Here is a 17,970-nt window from a genome sequence, read left to right as displayed (position 1 = left end):
CAGGGGGAGATGAAAGACCCTCCAATCATCCCATAAACACTTGTATTACCCCCACAGGGACTACGGAAAGGATTTATTAAGGTAAACACGTTACTTAGTACTGCTTTAAGAAACTTAATTGGGGGCTGGGACAATATATATTTTTTGTCACGATCCAATATCACAATACTGAGGGCCCGATACGATATTGCGATACAATATTCTAATGCATTTAGTATTACATTTACAGTTGTGCTTGAAAGTTTACACACCCTGGCAGAATTGTTGATTTTTTTTGATGATTTTTCAAAGAATATGAAATAGTTAGTGGTTGTGTGAAGCCATTTGTGGTGAAACTACCGAGTTTGCTATTTTAAATCATAATGAAAAAAGAAAAAATAGCCCTGATCTAAAGTTTACATACCACAGTTCTGTGTGTTTGCCCACCTTAAAACCAATGACAGCTTAGAGTCTTTTGTGGTAGTTGTGGAGAAGCTCTGTATATAATCTAGTGGTAAAGCGGCCCATTCCTCTTGATCATAGACTTTGATCAGGGTCATTTTTGGTACTTTCTTTTTTCATTATGATTTAAATAGAGAAAACTCAGTTGTTTAACCATAAATGGGGTTGAAATATAGTAAAAAATAAATAAATCTAAACTTCTGCCAGGGTATTCAAGCACGACTGTATAATTTTTCATTATAACAAACAACGATCGTTTACCCCAAATGAATAAAAAAAAACAAAAAGCACAAGTTGTGTTGTGTATAATTAAATGTAAATCAGTCTGACATTGATTCAAACACTTTGAAAAGCTCAAATGGCCGAAGCATTTCAGAAGTCTGGCTCTGTTGCACCAAAACTATATTTAAGTCAAAACACTTTTCTATACCTACTATAACTAAGTTAGAGTATCAAAAGTATTGCGATGCATAGTTTCTGATACGATACACATATCGCAACAAGGGAGTATTGCGATACATTGCAAAACGAATTCCAATTGTAACTATTGTGCTCCCAAACCAACCTCCCGATCCTCTTGTGCAGTCTAGGCATTAAATCTAACATCATTTGTACTTTTTTGACAAGACGGCAAACTCATGAGTAAAGAGGTGGGTCTTGCTCTCCAAATTTGGGATACTGTTCTAGCCTCAAACTGACTTCATATCACTTAGGAATCATTTCTCTTTTCATATCCATGCTGTTGATTCTCTGGTGGGTCGGGACCCAAAAGAAAACTTTGGTTTTTCAATATTTTCAATCTGAAACTGCACAGAAGCACGATCAGAGTCTGTTAAAATGAATGTTCTTGGGTTGTTTTGATTAAACTTTCAATCTTAAAGCAGTACTAAGTAACTCTTCCCCCTAGAGGCCATGAGCGCAACTGCAGGTGTCGTAGCAAGTTACGATTTTTTAACTTATTAATTGTCTTGGAGAGTAAATACTACCCTGACAAGAAAGGCGAAGGGAGAGAGGGTTACTGTGCATCCAATTATACAATGAAAATATTTTTTTTTCACTCAAACTTGGCTGTAAATACTGTTTAAAGTGACGTTAGCCCGCAGTTAGCTTTGCCCGTTAGCCTGTTAGCTTCTTCTTCGTGATTCCATTAGTGTGTATTGCTTTCTCCGCACCGGTGGCAGTCAAGTTGCAAACATGGTTTTCTGGCCAGAGACACCAGGGGGAGATGAAAGACCCTCCAATCATCCCATAAACACTTGTATTACCCCCACAGGGACTACGGAAAGGATTTATTAAGGTAAACAAGTTACTTAGTACTGCTTTAAAGGCATAGCTACTCCTTGTTCAATAAAAAAACGGTGTGGAAAATACAATATTCTATACGATACGTGACATCACATTTTTATTTTGGTCATGGCTTGTCATCCTGGGGTCCTGAAGCCTCACCATTTGCAACCACTGCTCTAAAGGACATCTGAGATTTAATTTCACATTAGATCGTTTCCATTAATGTGTAGTTTTCATATGTAGCTTGGCCCACCCTCCACTGAAAGCAGGGTTAATTCAAACCAGATTTAAGCCACAAGTCTTGCTGACGGCTCGCTAACAAATCTACGGTACCATAATAAAAGCAGTTGAAGTTGCTCAGAACAGGTCCAGCAGAGCTGAAGAAATTACTTAAGTGAACATTACTTTTTAAATCTGATTAGAGCCTTTGATAGCGGTGTGTGAGAACTGACTGAAAATGCGGTCTTATTCAGTGCAAAGATGGTCATTCTAGCCATTCAAAAGTAAAAGTCGATAACATTGTGCCTGATCATGGTTTGAAATGACTCACACCAAACGAAATTGAATTGGTAAAATTTACTGTAATCTTTAATTTTTATGTACATCTCCAGCCCTGTACCTCCCTCAATAAAGAAAACTTTAGTGAATACTTTTCATATATTTCGTCAAGTTTTACAGCTTCTGTACAGGAGTTCTGTTTTCATGAGTCACATCTAGGGCAGAAACATCATTTACTTTGTTCCAAGAACCAAGAACGAGCATAAATGGAGTGGACAAGGGGGGGAACACACAGCTCATGGGGAAAATGTACAGAAGCAGCGCCATTGGGATTCGACTATGTACAATACAAATCATTCATACAAATTAGGCTCTAGGATATAATTCAATACATTACATTTGATATAAGTGACAATGAGCAAGCCCCTTTCCCCAAGGGCCACAGTTAGCCCGAAATGAAGCGACCACATCTAGTCCAGAGTCAACGACAGAGTTTGCTGCAGTCGCCCAAAGTTACGGATCTATTTCCAACCAGGAAAAAAAAAGGAAAGAACATCTCACCGCCAGAATCTTTGAATGCTCAGCCGTTCCTCTTCAGCTGCCTTGCAAGGTGTTTGTTTTTATTTCTTTTTTTTTGTTGTTTTAAGTAGGTTTCCAGTTTTGCATGGAATTCTCCAAAGCACAGCTGGGACGACAATCCGTTTCGTCCAGGGGATAATGCACAGTTATATTTGGAAAAGGAGAAACTAAAACATAACAGCCATGGAAAAAGATAACCAAAAAACAAACAAACAAACAAGCTAACTATGACAGGAAATGTGTCTGAGGAGTCTAACAAATGAAAAAAAAATATTTTAAAAGTCAAGGGTGAAATTGTTCCATCATTAAACCATTTTGGATCATTTGACAGGACACATTGGGCAAACATAAAAAATGAAGGTACAGTAAGGTAAGTCATAGGTCAAATCTTACAATTCAGTCCACGTTTGACATCAATACCCACTTCAATAAAAGGTAAAACATGGTTTGCCACAGAAAAATATCCTGCCGACCACGCGAAGTTGTAAACCAAAGTGAGAACAAACTCAAAACGTCAGTGTTATTTTACTATCACATTATTTTTATTTCCTAGGTCAACCGAATTTGGCGTATGTTATTTTTTAGTTTTTTTTAGAAAGAAGACAAAAAAAAGATGAGAGAAAAATGTTTGACAAATGACAACAAAACAATTATACTGCACTGTAGGTCCAAATCACAACTAAATCTCTGGTAATACATCAAGTTGAAACAGATCCACGCAAAACAGTTCATCATTTAAAAGTCGTCTCGAGGAATCTAATTCTAAATTTTTAGGTCTTCACAACAACAAAAAACATAAAAGTGTTCTGGGATGACAATGTCCTTTTTAAGAAATAGGAAAGTTTATCTTCTGCTAAGTTTCATTTGTCCCCGGAGGTCGAAAGTCTCGTCTGGAAATACCACTCAAGTTTAATGGCTGTGAGGCAATAATGTAAGATACAAATCTGGATAAAATCAAGTCAAATATGGCCCCATTATACCTCAACTGTGGCTACATTATGATTTAATAAATCAATTATAAAGCAGGGTTAGTTCTTGTGGTCATTAGCCTGTTTGCAACATTAGTATCACAAAGCAAACACTGCATTTTATAACTACAGAGGCACCGCCATCTTGTTTTTTCTAATAAAAATAAAGAAGGATCAGAGGTGTCAAGTATCAGTGTCAGAAAGGGGTCGAACTTGGAATTTTCCGACATCCGAGGACAACCTGAACGCTGCATGGATATCGCCAACTACACTAGCATCACAGGAGGTCATCTAGGAAACAATATTCTGACTACTACCTTTAGGAAACTCAAAAGTCGATTTCAAGTCGATGGTGTTAAGATTGGGGGAACTAATAGAAAGAACGTTGATGGTAAGGTTTCTCTGAGTAGACGCCCCAGTCTGTACTCCACTGGTCCGCACGTGATTGCCCTATCGTAGTGTCAGCCAGAGGGGAAGTAAGGAGTGTCACTATGGTAGTTGTAGTCCGGGCAAACTTTCTGAACCAGTTTGTAGTCGGTGCTGTAGAACGATATGAAGATGCAGATCACTTTGAAAGGCTTCGAGCACAGCCAGGAAACATGACTCTGGGTCTGTTCTTGGTAGCACGTTTTGGAAGGATCGAAGTTGCACAGCGTATTCTTAGCTCCCTTTTCGACCTTCTCGTACTCGATGCGGCAGTTGAAGGACTTGGAATCCTTGGCGTCGATCACCGACTGCTGCGCGGCCACGTCGAACTCTACGATCTTCGTCGGCGGGACCAAGCTAACCGACACGTTGCCTTGGCCCGTGGAGTTGTGCCGGAAGTAGACGCTGAACGTGCCGTTTCCGTGGTCCACGATTTTCCCGGTGATGAGCAGGTTGAGCTTGACGGTCTTGATGTTGGAATGGAAGTCCCCCCAGCCGAACATCTTTTTGAACTTGCCCGTCTTGACCATGGGCCGCCGCTTGGCCCGCGGCCGTGAGTCCTGGAGGTCCGTGGTGTTCCTCAGCCAGTCCCATAGGTCCTGCTCGGAGTAGGGTTCCGGGGTGTCGTAGCGGAGGTCCAATGCCGTGTTGTTCTCCTTGCCGTGGAGAGTTTGTGAGAGCAACCTACTGATGGACAAGTCCTTGCTGCTTTCTGTCCATATATGCTTTAGCGTGGATTTGGGGCTTCCTGATTTGATGATGTCCGACTTGGAGGCGTGGGCACTTGTGACCTGTGGATGACAGAGAGAGAACGAAGATTAGAACTTGTTATATTTTCCAGACAAAACAGCTACAGTGACCTTCTTTGCGGAAACATAATGGAGGTATTTGACCGAGTTTGAAGTCGTAAAAGTCTTGTCTTGGTAATGGACAGCGTTTATTCCTCATTAGATCTTAGGTTTTCAAAGTTCATTTTTCTAGACATGAAGAAAGTCGAAAATAGAACTAACTTGGGGTTCATCAAAATGAAGTCTAAAATTGTGTTTAAAAGTCTGAAATTAATGAAGAGCCACAGTGCAGTTCCTTCAGACCCATCTCCACATCTGCAGGATTCACCCCTTGTGCATGTTTTGACACGAGGAGTTGAACATTTCCCATGGCCAACTGCCCTTGATCTTTGTTAGTATAGGCGTGAATAATTTATATGTCAATTACACGCATTATCCATCGTGCCAGTAAAACATTGATTTTCCCTTAGTTGTTAATATATAATAACTGCACAATCAATCCGCTGCGACTCCAGTGAGGTAGAGCTGATCAATAGGTTCTTCTGTCCTCAGTGTCATACCAAACTAGGTCACAGCATACAGTATTTCTCACATTATCTCCTCTTCGTCAAACAGAAGTGGTTTCAAGCCCGATGGCCTTGTGCAGCACCAGAGGCCTGAACAGACTGTGCCAAGCCAAAAGAGATGACAAATCTGTAACCTGATCATTTCCAGAAGGAAGACACCCAGGTAGTTTGGGTTATCGCGTTTGGGATAGTTAAGCGAGCGGCTTCACTGACATGGACTTTATTCAGAATTTTGAATGACAAGAAAGTGTTCCTTTTCCCGTCTTCTACCGCAGAATGAAAGACTTGTTGATTTGTTGCGTATCATTGACGTCTAGGTTGGATGAACGCGACCCGGTCATTCAGATTGAAGCCACTTTGCGTAAGAATGGTTATGAATTTGATTTAGGAGCTCTTATAAAGGTGGCGCTGGCCGCAAACTGAAATTGATCTGGGGAATAATTGGCTGTGGAACCAACACACACAACACAACCCAAATCTAAACTGAGACCAAGCCATGAACCAAAGGGACTTCATCACAATTAAATCTGGAATCTGAGCTGAGATTAAACCAGGACTGAGGATCAATATGCTGAGCCCAAGTATTTCAAACAATTCTGCATTCAGCGAACAGACCAAACATTTCAGCAGATACTAGTACCAACCAACACATGCAAATATGTCAAAACATAGAAATCCGAAAAATGTGTAATGTGACATGACGCAGGTGAAACGGTGGCCCGGCTGATACTTATTTCGCCCACTTTCTCCATTTACAGTGGAGTGTGTAAAAACCTCAGCATTAACTAAATGCTCCTTGACCCGATGATTGATGGAGCCGAGGGTTTTCACTTTTTAGCGCAGATGAGTGGAATTGCGTTCTTACGGGGGACCACTGGAGGTGGTTGACATTGACGGCCCGATTCCTGCTGTGCAAAGTGACAGCAGATCCGTCTTGCCGAGGTTTTTGCATTTCGCAGGTTGGCCCCCCGTATCGATTGGATGAAAATGAGGTTGTGCTACCAATCACAAGAGTAGGACGGCAGTGTTTCTGAGCAGCTGCAATGTTAAAGTGGACATATTGTGTATAATTGGGGCTTGTAAGACTGCTTTTGGACCTAAAATCTTTATAACATGGGTATTCTAGTAGAAAATTCTGAAAAGGGGCCTAGAAATCACTGATGTTGTTCTGACATGTTCGGGGTTTATTTGCCTTTGTTTGCTTTTTATTGAAGAAAACCCTGAGAATGTTTAAGTTATAAGTCACATTTTCATCTGTCCTATTAAAAGTGTTGCATGAAATTTGCACTGTGGCTGTAGTTTGACATTACATCACCTCAAATGAAATCTTGGCCTTATAGGTTTAAAAATAAGCAAAATATGTACATATGTTTTTTTCATTGATGAAACAAGACGGTCGCTATAACTGAACTGGCCGATATTCAGTTCAATTGTAAAATCTTTAAAATGATACAAGATTTTCTCATGAAATTCTCACTGTATATCAACGTCATCAATGTAATAAAGTGTACAAAATATAATCTTCATAGGTTACTGCAAAAATAATTTATATGAAATTGAATTGGCAAAAGTGAACTGAAATTGCTCATTTTCAGCTAATCAAATGTCTTCAATTAAAATAAAATAAAAACAGATTTGTGTCACAAAATTCGCACTGTGCGGCCCGTTATTGGTTTGCGTCTCAAAGAGGTGGTTCGAGTTCCCTCTGCTGGCAGCAGGGGGTTATAAACATGCAAAAGACTATATATGAGCCTCCATTTTTAACAAGCCACATGCTAACAAATTGATGGCGTTGAGATAAAATCGGTTTGAGCGCAAAATACATCAGAGTGGGTTCAGCGATGGTTCACGGATTTTAAAATATGCAGAGAACACTTTCATGTTTTATCTATTTCACAAGAAAATCGAGGAAACACATATCAAAGCATTTTAGCAGTCGAAGAAAAAAAAGATAGACCTTTGCGATAAGACACTGAACCGGGTACATGTTTTTGATGATGGAGCGGCTTTATAACTCAAAAACTCCAAAAAGGGGGATTTTTACATAATACAACCCTTTTAAGAATAGATAGAAGTGGTTAATTTTAGTATGTGACGCAATAGTTGTACTATTGAATAAAGAAATGAAACTTAGAATGAAAAGGTTTTCAAATGAACAACCAACTGCCCACTCACACTTAAGAACAGCACTTTAATCAACAAAAACAAGCAAATAAATAAATAACGGTTATTTAAAAAAAAGAAAAATATGGCTTGCATTTGTTGTTTGGTGGAATGTTACGCAGTATGGCTTTACGTGCGAGATGAAACATTTCTTTGACCCACAAAACCGTATATATTTACCGCTCTTTTGCCAACTCCTCTCCGTCTCCCCCCGCTGAGACGGTGAATGGCGAATACTCGCGGTGTTGAAACAGGCTGGAGTGGCTCGGTCTATCTTTATCCAGCAGTGAGAGCACTCGACTGGGTAAAGCACTCAGCAATCATCCCCTATTCAAACAGGTGAGCTGCCGAACGCCGGCGTGTGTGTGGTTATAAAAAAGGATTACACCACGGAGCCGCTCTGATAATGCTCTGCTTATGAATATGATCTGGAAATACCCTTTTCTTTCGGGATTAGGATTATTAAAAACACCGGGCTCGGCTGCAGGCGGGTTCGAACTCCTTTATACCTCAGTAAAGTTAAATCCCAGGAGGTCAGTTCTTCAGGAAGAATGGGCGGTTGTTGGAATTACTTAAAAATTGTCAAAGAATGAGGCGAGTCTAAGAAAATTGCTGGCTGTGTGGGAAAAATCATATTGTGCATTTGACCCATCGTTCAAAGCAGTGGAAGGTTCGAGCATAAATGTTTGTCTTGGACTTTCAAAGATTGTGAAATACTACAACCAATGACTGAAAATGAATGGAATGACACTATGGCCATGCTAACACCTTGGACACTCTTATCTGCAGCCTGTTGATTTCTTAAAGCCGATCGACCCGCTGATATCTTAACTCTATAGCATTCCGCTTGTTTCATGTGCTCTGCGGCGTTTGAGAGAAGCCATCAGGAGCTCGTCATCTCGTGCCGACCGACTCGGAGGCTAAAGCGAAGCAGCGGTGATTAAAGTGGAGAGCGGTTCACATCGGGGGGAAAAAAACAATCTCAACTGCTTCCATTTGCAGATTCTGCCTGAGCACAATTATGCACTCCAGGTCAAAGCCACGCCAGCGGGGGAAAACGGCAGTTGTGGAAGATGGAGCTGCAAGTTGATGTTACTTAAAAGTTCTTCTCTGTAAATGTAAAAGTACGTATGGAGGTGTATCGGCAAATAGATGCCGCTGAGATCATATGTTTTGAGTGCACCATTACGTACCATAGAGACATCAATTTACTGGCTCAGACGGCCGATAAAAGTGTAACATCTAGTGTGTATTGCCACTGCAGTCAAAGGAAATGACCATGTTCGGATTACAGCATCATCTGACTTGCCTTACATACATGCCAATATGTATGAATGAATACTGTATGTGTGTGAAAGACGAGGAACTTTAGTTATTTCCTGGTAAACTCAAAAAACTGCCTTACTCAACAAAACGTCATATAAAAAGCATTGTAAAAGGGTGAGGTCTCATCGGTCTATTTTCCACTTTGATGTGAAAACTAAGAAGATAAGGTAGCTACATTGGCCACCGCATAAAAAAAAAGAAAAAAAAAAAGTTTCACCTTAAGTATGCTTAAGTCCATAAGTCTTCCAAATAATTAAAAGGCCTACATTTAAAAATTTATAGGAATAGGCCTCTGTTTTTACATACTGAGATATGTTCTTAGCTTAGATGAGTTGATGTGTAACTGTCTGGTCTTTACGCGTGCGCTCAGTCACGCAAATGTCGTTAGCATTTAGCCGCTTCCTGCACAGGTATAGCTATGGTATAGGCGGAATAACACCTGGAGTACTTCGACGATATTACTGCGCAGACTTCGAAGTACTCGAACCCACTTGGACGGGGCCTTTCTGTGTGGAGTTTGCACGTTCTCCCCTTGTCTGCGTAGGTTTCCTCCAGGTACTTCGGCTTCCCCTACCACTAAAAACATGTACAATAGGCCAGGATGAATGATGTGTGTGAGTGAATGTATGGTGGTGGTCAGAGGGACCGCTGGCGCAGACGTGTGCAGTCGCGACAGCGCTTCTGTCAGTCTCCCTCAGGGGAAACTGAAGCTACAAACGTAGTTTACCACCACCGAGTATGGAGTGAGTGTACAATTGTCTCATGTAAAGCGCTTTGTGACTATGTCTGTGAAAAGCGCTATATAAATAAAGATCTTCTTCTTCTTCTACTCCAGGCGTCCAATTGTATTTAAATAGGGGAAACATGGAACAGCTTGGTAGCTTCTAACTTCACCCCAGTTAGGAGCTAAACCTATGCTGGGAGTGCTATGTGCTAATGAAAATGCTAACAACATTTGCGTGACTGAGCGCACACATAAAGACCAGACAGGTACGCATCAACTCGTCTAAGATAAGGTAAGAACATATCTCAGTATGTAAAAAGGGTGGCCTGTTCCTTTAAAAAGTAGAAAATATCTCTGCCACATGTGCCAATCACTCACCACATCATCATCTGTGGTGGGCAAGGTGAATGCACTAAATAAATAGTAATAGTTCTATATGATTTTTGTCTACAGACAGATCAATGCTTCCCTCGTGTTGTGATTGAAATATTGCACGCCTGGATGCATCAGCTGATTGCTTACCTTCCACCAAACAAGAAAACAACAACTATCGCTCCTACTCTCTGCATCATCATGTACTTTAACGCAATGGTTCCCTATCTGGGGTGGTAGGTGCCGAGTCAGAAAGACAAAAATGTTTGAATCCTTTTGTAACAATAACTTGGTTTGATGGACAATATCTGTGGAGAGTGGCAATTTAATGAAGAAAAGTTGGGGGGGAAAGAATGTTTTTAATGTTATTCGTGAAATCGATAGTAGGATAGCTCCGTACACCATGTTTTCTGGACTATAAATCACTCCGGAGTATAAGTCGCACCAGCCAAAAAATGCATAATGAAGAAGAAAAAAACATATGTAAGTCGCACCAGAGTATAAGTCTGAAACATTTGCGAACTCGCTCCTCTAGCAGTGGCCGTTCAGTCTTAGCAGACACTGATGCACAAGCCTAGAGCGCCCTCTAGCGGCTGTCAGTGTGAAAATAACAAACACGTGAAATGATATATTTTGATATATAGGTCGCACCTGAGTATAAGTTGCACCCCCTGCCAAACTATGAAAAGAAGTGCGGCTTATAGTCCGGAAAATACAGTCACAAATTTCTCATTGGTAAAACAGGGTCAGCACAGTTTGAGCATGTTTACCTCTACGTATGTCACTTCCTGTCCAATAAGGAAGTGACTAATAAACATCGCCAGAAAAGTCAAAACGAGGGAAAACTGGGTCCATACAAACATTAAACTTGACAAAAAACAGTAAACTTATCGAGACAATGTTCCCCCTCACTCGCTGCTCACTTCAGCCCTCCATTGTGCTCTCTCCCTCTCCCCGGATGTGTTTATCTGCGGGCCCCGTGCAGCCTGCCACGGTGAAGGTGGCCAGTCTGGAGCCGGTGGAGGGGCCCCGGGGCCAGTTTTGTGAGATGCCAGCTGTACCGAGCTCACCGGAGGGAGCGCGCACCTGTAAACATTGCCTGGGCGCTCTGAGGAGGAGCCAGGCGGACAGTTGGTCTCCCCCAGGCGCAGGGGCTTCGGCGTGTGCTCCCATCACTGCCGCACTCGCCCGGTGGAATACACAAGTGTGTTTATGCAAAGCAGAGAAAGTTGGGGGGAAAATATTTTAGAGTGGAAAATATCCTGCACAGTTGATGCTTATAAACAGTAAAGGCCATTAAAGAATGGAAGAGGAAGCCAAAATGTTATGGTACAAACTCATTCCTAACTTTCTCGAGTATCCTGGTTATTGGTCCTATTCTGGATGTGATGTTTACATGCGTCCGAGAAACCAGGATACTCATACCCCTGTTTACATGAGCAACTACAGTCTCCTGGCATATTTAGGTTCCGGAGAGGGGGTGGGGCTAGTGACAAACACGGTGAGGAGCCAAACACTTTAGTGATGCTGCTAACACATCCATCCATTTTCTTCCGCTTTGTCCGGGGCCGGGTCGTGGAGGCAGCAGTCTGAGCAGAGATGCCCAGACTTCCTGATCCACGCACACCTCCACCAGCTGTTCTGGAGGGACCCCGAGGCAACACCAGCCCAGCTTGGAGACATCCGCCCCCTGGGCCTTCCACAAGGCCCTGTGCCAATAGGACATGCCTGGAGGTATCCGGAAAAGATGCCCTAGACACCTCAGCTGGCTGCTTTCGACGTGAAGGAGCAGCAACTCTACTCCGAGCTCCTCCCGGGTAACTGAGCTCCTCACCCGATCATGAAAAAGAAAAGCTCATGCAAAGAAAGCTCATTTCGGCCGCAATCTTGTCCTTGTCTTGATCTTGCTGCTAACACATGCTTTCTCTAAACCTGACAATAATTAACTAATGAAGCGCTTAAAAAACATAGAGCGTTGTCACAGCGAGAATAGCCACTGCTCTATATCCATCAGGGCGAAAAAGTCACTGTTTAGTAAAGTTTACTGCAGTGTTTTGATCCGTTTTATGAGCTACAAAGGGGTTTTAAAAAACCTAAGGTACCAGCTACAATTAATGGAGTCAATATTTATTGACTAGGTTTGGGAGCAGGACTATGCCTCAATCTATCACACTTTGCTCACCTAACCACGCCTCTAATAACTCACGAGCCATTATATACCAAGCCAAGCCTCGTCATCTCAGTTTGTTTGAAGCTGTCGACCCATCCCTCCATCCCTCCCTTCATGTCTGTTCCATTTCAGCAATGATTCTACTCCTCAGAAGGGAGGGGTCGCGAAGAGCTGGGTTCATCCGAAACGGAGCCCCCACCCACAGTCTCGCCCAGTTTCACTCCACACTATGTCCTTATGTGAATAAAATCTGAACTGCACTTTGTTGTGGCGTGGTCCTTGCTAGTGAACTGTAAGAAACTTTCTGCTCATGCCGTTCGCACATGCTCAGTACGTCAGCAGTGGTCAGAAACCAGGATGCTGCGTTTACATGGTTTAGTGATCCAGGTGTATAAATGTGGATACCTCAACATTGGTATATTACGTTGTATAACCCAAAACTCTAAGTTAAGAAAATGACAGTAAGGAGTGACTGCCACAATTTTGAACTGGCCCTCTGCAGGCACTAAAACAGGGGTGTCGTGGCGGGTCGTGGGCCGCATTTATTAGAGAAAAAAATTCCAATAAATGAATAATTATAAGCTGTGATTTGGTCAAAGCCCCAACTTGGCTGTCGCTTCAACAGCTTACACTTGTATTGCACTTCACAAGCCTGTGTTACCACGTGGCAATAATGTGTTATCATATCCTGAGTTCTTATTTTGTCAGTGCCCTCTGCTGGACATGAGTGGAATTATTTCCTTTTTTAAATTGAATGCCCCCTAGTGGCTAGAATATGCATTCTGGTTATTCTTTAAAAATTCATAACTCTGCACAGGAATTGGCTGGAGACGTACTTTTTTTTACATACTCAGGAATTTACGCTCTACAGGGCAGGGGCCAGAGGGCCGTATGTTTGACACCCCTGCACTAAAGGGAATGACACATTATAGAACAGAGAAAACACACTTTTACATAGCAAGAAGAAGATAGCTATGAATTTAAGAGTAGGCTTTTTTCACAATGCTTGTTCCACTAGAAAAAGTTTTGATCATCTTCTATTCAAAGGCAAATAATTCATTTCCTCATTTCTAGATGCCTTTGACAAATAACGGCATGCTAGCAAATTCATAGTGGCGTGAAGCGCACACATTGAGCGCAGCGCGGTCTCGTGAGGCTAGCGAGAACAGCTTTGCGACACCATCATCTCCAGTAAGTTCAGACCGGAGCGTTTCAGCAACGGCCAAAGTCAACAGGATCGGTCAGAGCGTGCGTGAACGAGGCAAATGTGGTTTTCGTCTTTGTTTTTCCAGTCCAGACATCATCACCCAACTCACTGAGAGCATTTCAGCACTCGAATCATATCGTACAACAACCTAACTGTCTGTAGTTTTGAACCGATGCTGCAGCAGTGACGCCAGGACAGCCCCGTGTGAATAATAGTGTCTTTTTTACCGCCACTTACAGCACAAAGTCTATTGAAATTAATACCTGGACGGGACGGCGCTTAAGGAGTTGTTTGTGCAAAACCACGCAGCTCATAAATCCCGCGCCTAATGGACTGTTTTATTCAAGTCAGGCGCCTCTAATAAGAATCACAGGCGGCTGATATTTTCATATGTTTCCGGAATGTGTCGCATTTCTCTGGAATGGGACTCTCTGTCGCAATAAAAAGTGGATCAGCAGGCGAAATCCCCCCGTCAGGAATATGCGTCTTATTGTTGCTGCTCTTCAGTGCTCTGATCTCGGGTGAACTGTCTGTGCTCTCAACCTCGGGGGAGATGACAATATTCAGAGAGTTCCGAAACAGACATGCAGATAACGGGTTCACATCCTGCTCCATGAGTTCACTGTTTTGCACGAATAGATGTTTTTATTTTGGCCCTTCAAACCATAAATAAGTGTGTCTGAGCAAAGAAGATGTCAGCTGCGTTTGTCCCATCCTTCAATGACCTTCAACACTACACAAGCTAAAGAATAACTCTTGTTTTGGGAGGGTGGCTTTTTACGTGAACTTGCAGGTTCCACTCGTGCATGATTTTCCCGAATAAACGCTTTTCCAATTCTTTACAAAGATGTCTGGGATCTGGGGCGTTTGCTTTGAATTCCTGTCATTGTATAATGACATAAAAGTTTTTCAATTCAATCTGAGCAGATACCTTAAGAAAATGTTTTTCTAGTGGTTAATAAGTTAAGTTCCTTACAGTCCTGCTTTTGAACAGAAACAAACAATTTGCGTTTGACCCATATTTCATCTGCCAATCGACTTCCCTCATTTTTAGAGATGGCTAAAAAAATCGACGCTCCTGAGCTTGTATCGCTCTTCCTAAAGCAGATGCTTCAAAAACACTGCGTCGGAGCCTCGTTCAGTAACATCTGGTCACGTGACTGTCTCGAAAAACTGCTTCAGTCTGTGAGTTGCTCATGTCTTATAGCGGGTAATCTGCTCAGAGCGTCTCACGGAGCTGCTAAACAACAGATGTTTCCTCGTCCATATAGTAATGTAAATCATTAGTGATAGATAAATAAATGTGCTGTATTTCAAACATTTCCCATTTAACCGCGTGGCTGTAGGCCTAAATACATTTTATGTGTTATATATGTTCTTCTTCCTGCTTTTGAACTGATACAAAAACAGGCATGGAGCTGATCAGGCGAGGGAGACATAAGGAGCGACATCTACAGCAAATAGTGCCAAAATGAGCTCTGACTGAATGCAGAGCCGCAGGTGACTGAGGCCCCGCCCACTGGAGCTCCGTGAAGCACAGACCAACGTTACAAAGAAAATGACTCTTATTTATCGTCCTATGATTGATTTGATCTTTCAAACATCAATATCAGGCTGCAAATAATAAAACCTCCACATGTCTGTTTGAAACTTCTCTTCCACGTGATTGTGTTGGTGCTTCAGTCGTGTTTATGAGAAGTCACAATAATAAAGTTTGTCCACAAGAGGTCAGTGTTCAAACAGAATGAAACAGCTCAGAGACTTCGAAGCGTACCACACTTTTTTGCTAAAAAAGTGTTACAAGGCTTCACTACTTACATCAGGCAAAATATTAAGAATGCATTATTTTTTTTTACAAAGTTGGACTGAATGTGCGCAGGAAGGGGATACAGAACAAACAAATGTATCATCTAGTTACAGTTTACCCAGGAAATGAAAATCATTCACCGATAAAACATTTGCACGAGCCGTTAAAAATGTTCTTGAGCCCGTGTTTGAAAGCAGGGAGTGATTCCAGAGAATTCCGATCATTAGCAGCTGCAGCAGAGCGAAAGGAGATGAAGCTGTGACGATCTAGTGTTGTACCTGGAGGGGACTTCAGATACAGTATGTAAGAGTGAGACCCAACATAGTTTTAAAGATGGACGTGAGCCAGACAGGACCTCAGTGATGTCCAGTCCACCTGAGAGCAAAGACAACAGTGATATGTCGGTTGTGATGAGATCAAATGGAAAGTGTGTCCAGTATTTGAAGGTGACCTTTAGCTATTGCTGGAGGAATAACCTTTTAAGCACATCTTTGAGTAGCCTGGTCAGCCGTCCACTCAAAAGCCAGACCCATTTCCCAGGGATGGACTGGAAATCCGCCCGGGACTTTTGGGTCAAGACCGGACTTGCACTTCTTTGCAAACATTTGTCTAAAATGTGTAAAAAATAGCGGCCTACGGTTCTGTGGGTACAATAAACTATTTCCTCTTATATTCGCAATGTGAGAGGCATGAGTGTTATGTCCCAGAGGCCCATAACACTCATGCACAATCCCGTCAGACCTTGGAAGCCAAGCAGGGAAGGGTCTGGTCGGTACTTGAATGGGAGACCGTTTGGTAACACCAGGAAGCCTAGCGAATGTAGTGAGTGAGTGAGTGATGGTCGGAGGGGCCGATGGCGCAGACTGGTTGCCTCGCTTCCGTCAGTCTACCCCAGGGCAGCTGTGGCTACAATAGTAGCTTACCACCACCGAGTATGGAGTGAACGAATAGTGCAATGTAAACGTCTTTGAGTGTCCAGAAACTAAATAAAAGCTAAATAAAACCAATGCATTATTATTATTATTATTATTATTGCTCATTATACGAGATTATCTGTGAACCATAACTCAAGAAAGCGCCACCAGAGGTCTCATCCCTCGATTGGAGGAATTGTAATTGCATCTATGTCATGATAGAGATTCTCATGGCTTCTCCCGCTAATTGTGGGCCGATGTAAGGTATAACGGGCCTTATCTCGATCTGACTGGCCCAAAAGTACGTCGGCCCACCGGGAAAACTCCCGAATCTCCCGATCCAGCACTTATCATAGCATTATCGAGTCCAGCACTGCCCTTTCCCCACATATTTCACGAGGATCTTTGTCAAGCATAAGTGACTGGATGACCGGCCTCTCCTGTGCATGTTTTCTGCGCATGATGGGGGAACCTCGACAAACCTCGAGGACACCCACCTACACGGGGAGAACCCGCACTGATTGCCAATTGATTTAACATTATCTCCCGCCGCCCCTGTTGCTTCTCGCGGTTAATACGAAAAACAAAACAAAAATCCATTCATAATCCGAAGCGTTTTTAATTTCCCCATGTGTTCATTAGGAGTCTATGCAAATGTCTCCGCAGCCGCTCAATCAGGCTCTCATTAGCGCTAACGAGCCGAGATTAGCCCGATTCAGGAGCCTGTTTGGATGTGTTGCGCTCGTGAACGCAGCCCACTTATCATTATTTGCACCGCGCTAATGCGTAAATAACCCAGCCAGGAGCGCAGCGGCGTTAATCAATGGCACTTGGGGCAGGTTTTTTTTTACGCAGAGGTCAGACCCAATTGACTGTAAAACAAAACAAGGCTAATGTGGCAGTGATACAACTAATATTCGACCACAGATTGAATATTCAGTGTGGTCAGCCAGTCGCAGCAGGAAACAAAACCAAACACCGCACTTTTCTCCGTATCGTCCCGCGTTTTTTAGCTCGCCTGTCGATTTCCACCACAGCAGTAGATGCATGGGCCTCCACAACCTCTCCATCTCCTCCTCCTTGAAGCATGATGATTCAAGGGGATCTTCATGAACCCAATCAGTGTGACAAACCGCGGAGAAGCGATACAAAAGTGTCTCAAAATGTACTCATTTTGGGGAACTGTATTCTGGTAAAGTTTGTTTGATGGTTTTTAGAATACAGTTACTTCCCTAGCATCAAAGGAATACATTGCAGTACTTAAAGGAACAGGCCACAATTTTTCCATACTGAGAGATGTTCTTACCTGAATTTGGACGAGTTGATGTGTACCTGTCTGGTCTTTGTTCGTGCCTGTGGAAGAGCGTGGTAGCTTTCAACTTCACCCCCGTTTGGAGCCATAGGAATACATTGGGAGAGGCCAAATGCTAATTACATCTTTGGTCGTTTTGCGTGACTCAGGGCACGCACAAAGACCAGACAGGTACGCATCAACTCGTCTAAGCTCAGGTAAGAACATATCTCAGTATGGAAAAATGGCGGCCTGTTCCTTTAATCATGACATACCAGTTTCATATTCATAACAATAAGACAGAAAAGATCAAAACAGCCGGGGAAAGGTTTTGCTGACATTCGCCTGTCACGAACTTATGCGCCAAGTAAAGGCATAATGTTTTGCTCGATTGGATTTCATTTTAACCAAATGCATGCAATTTCCTGCATTCTGGTGCACTT

The 17,970-nt window shown here is 42.5% G+C and overlaps 1 protein-coding gene across 1 annotated transcript in view; it reads right to left on the bottom strand.

Moving 5' to 3' along the window:
* Positions 1 to 3,414: 3,414 nt before the first annotated feature.
* LOC306974159 (neurexophilin-1-like) overlaps positions 3,415 to 17,970 on the bottom strand; it is a 75,742-nt gene continuing 61,186 nt past the window's right edge. The window contains exon 2 of the mRNA XM_079571329.1: positions 3,415 to 4,990. Within this exon, the coding sequence (XP_079427455.1) occupies positions 4,235 to 4,990 (756 nt within the window). The 3' untranslated portion in view covers positions 3,415 to 4,234. The remainder of the gene's footprint in view (positions 4,991 to 17,970) is intronic.

Source organism: Gobius niger, assembly GCF_951799975.1.
Source record: "Gobius niger genome assembly, chromosome: 14".
Lineage (NCBI taxonomy): Eukaryota > Metazoa > Chordata > Actinopteri > Gobiiformes > Gobiidae > Gobius > Gobius niger.
This window is presented reverse-complemented; position numbering and strand designations above follow the sequence as displayed.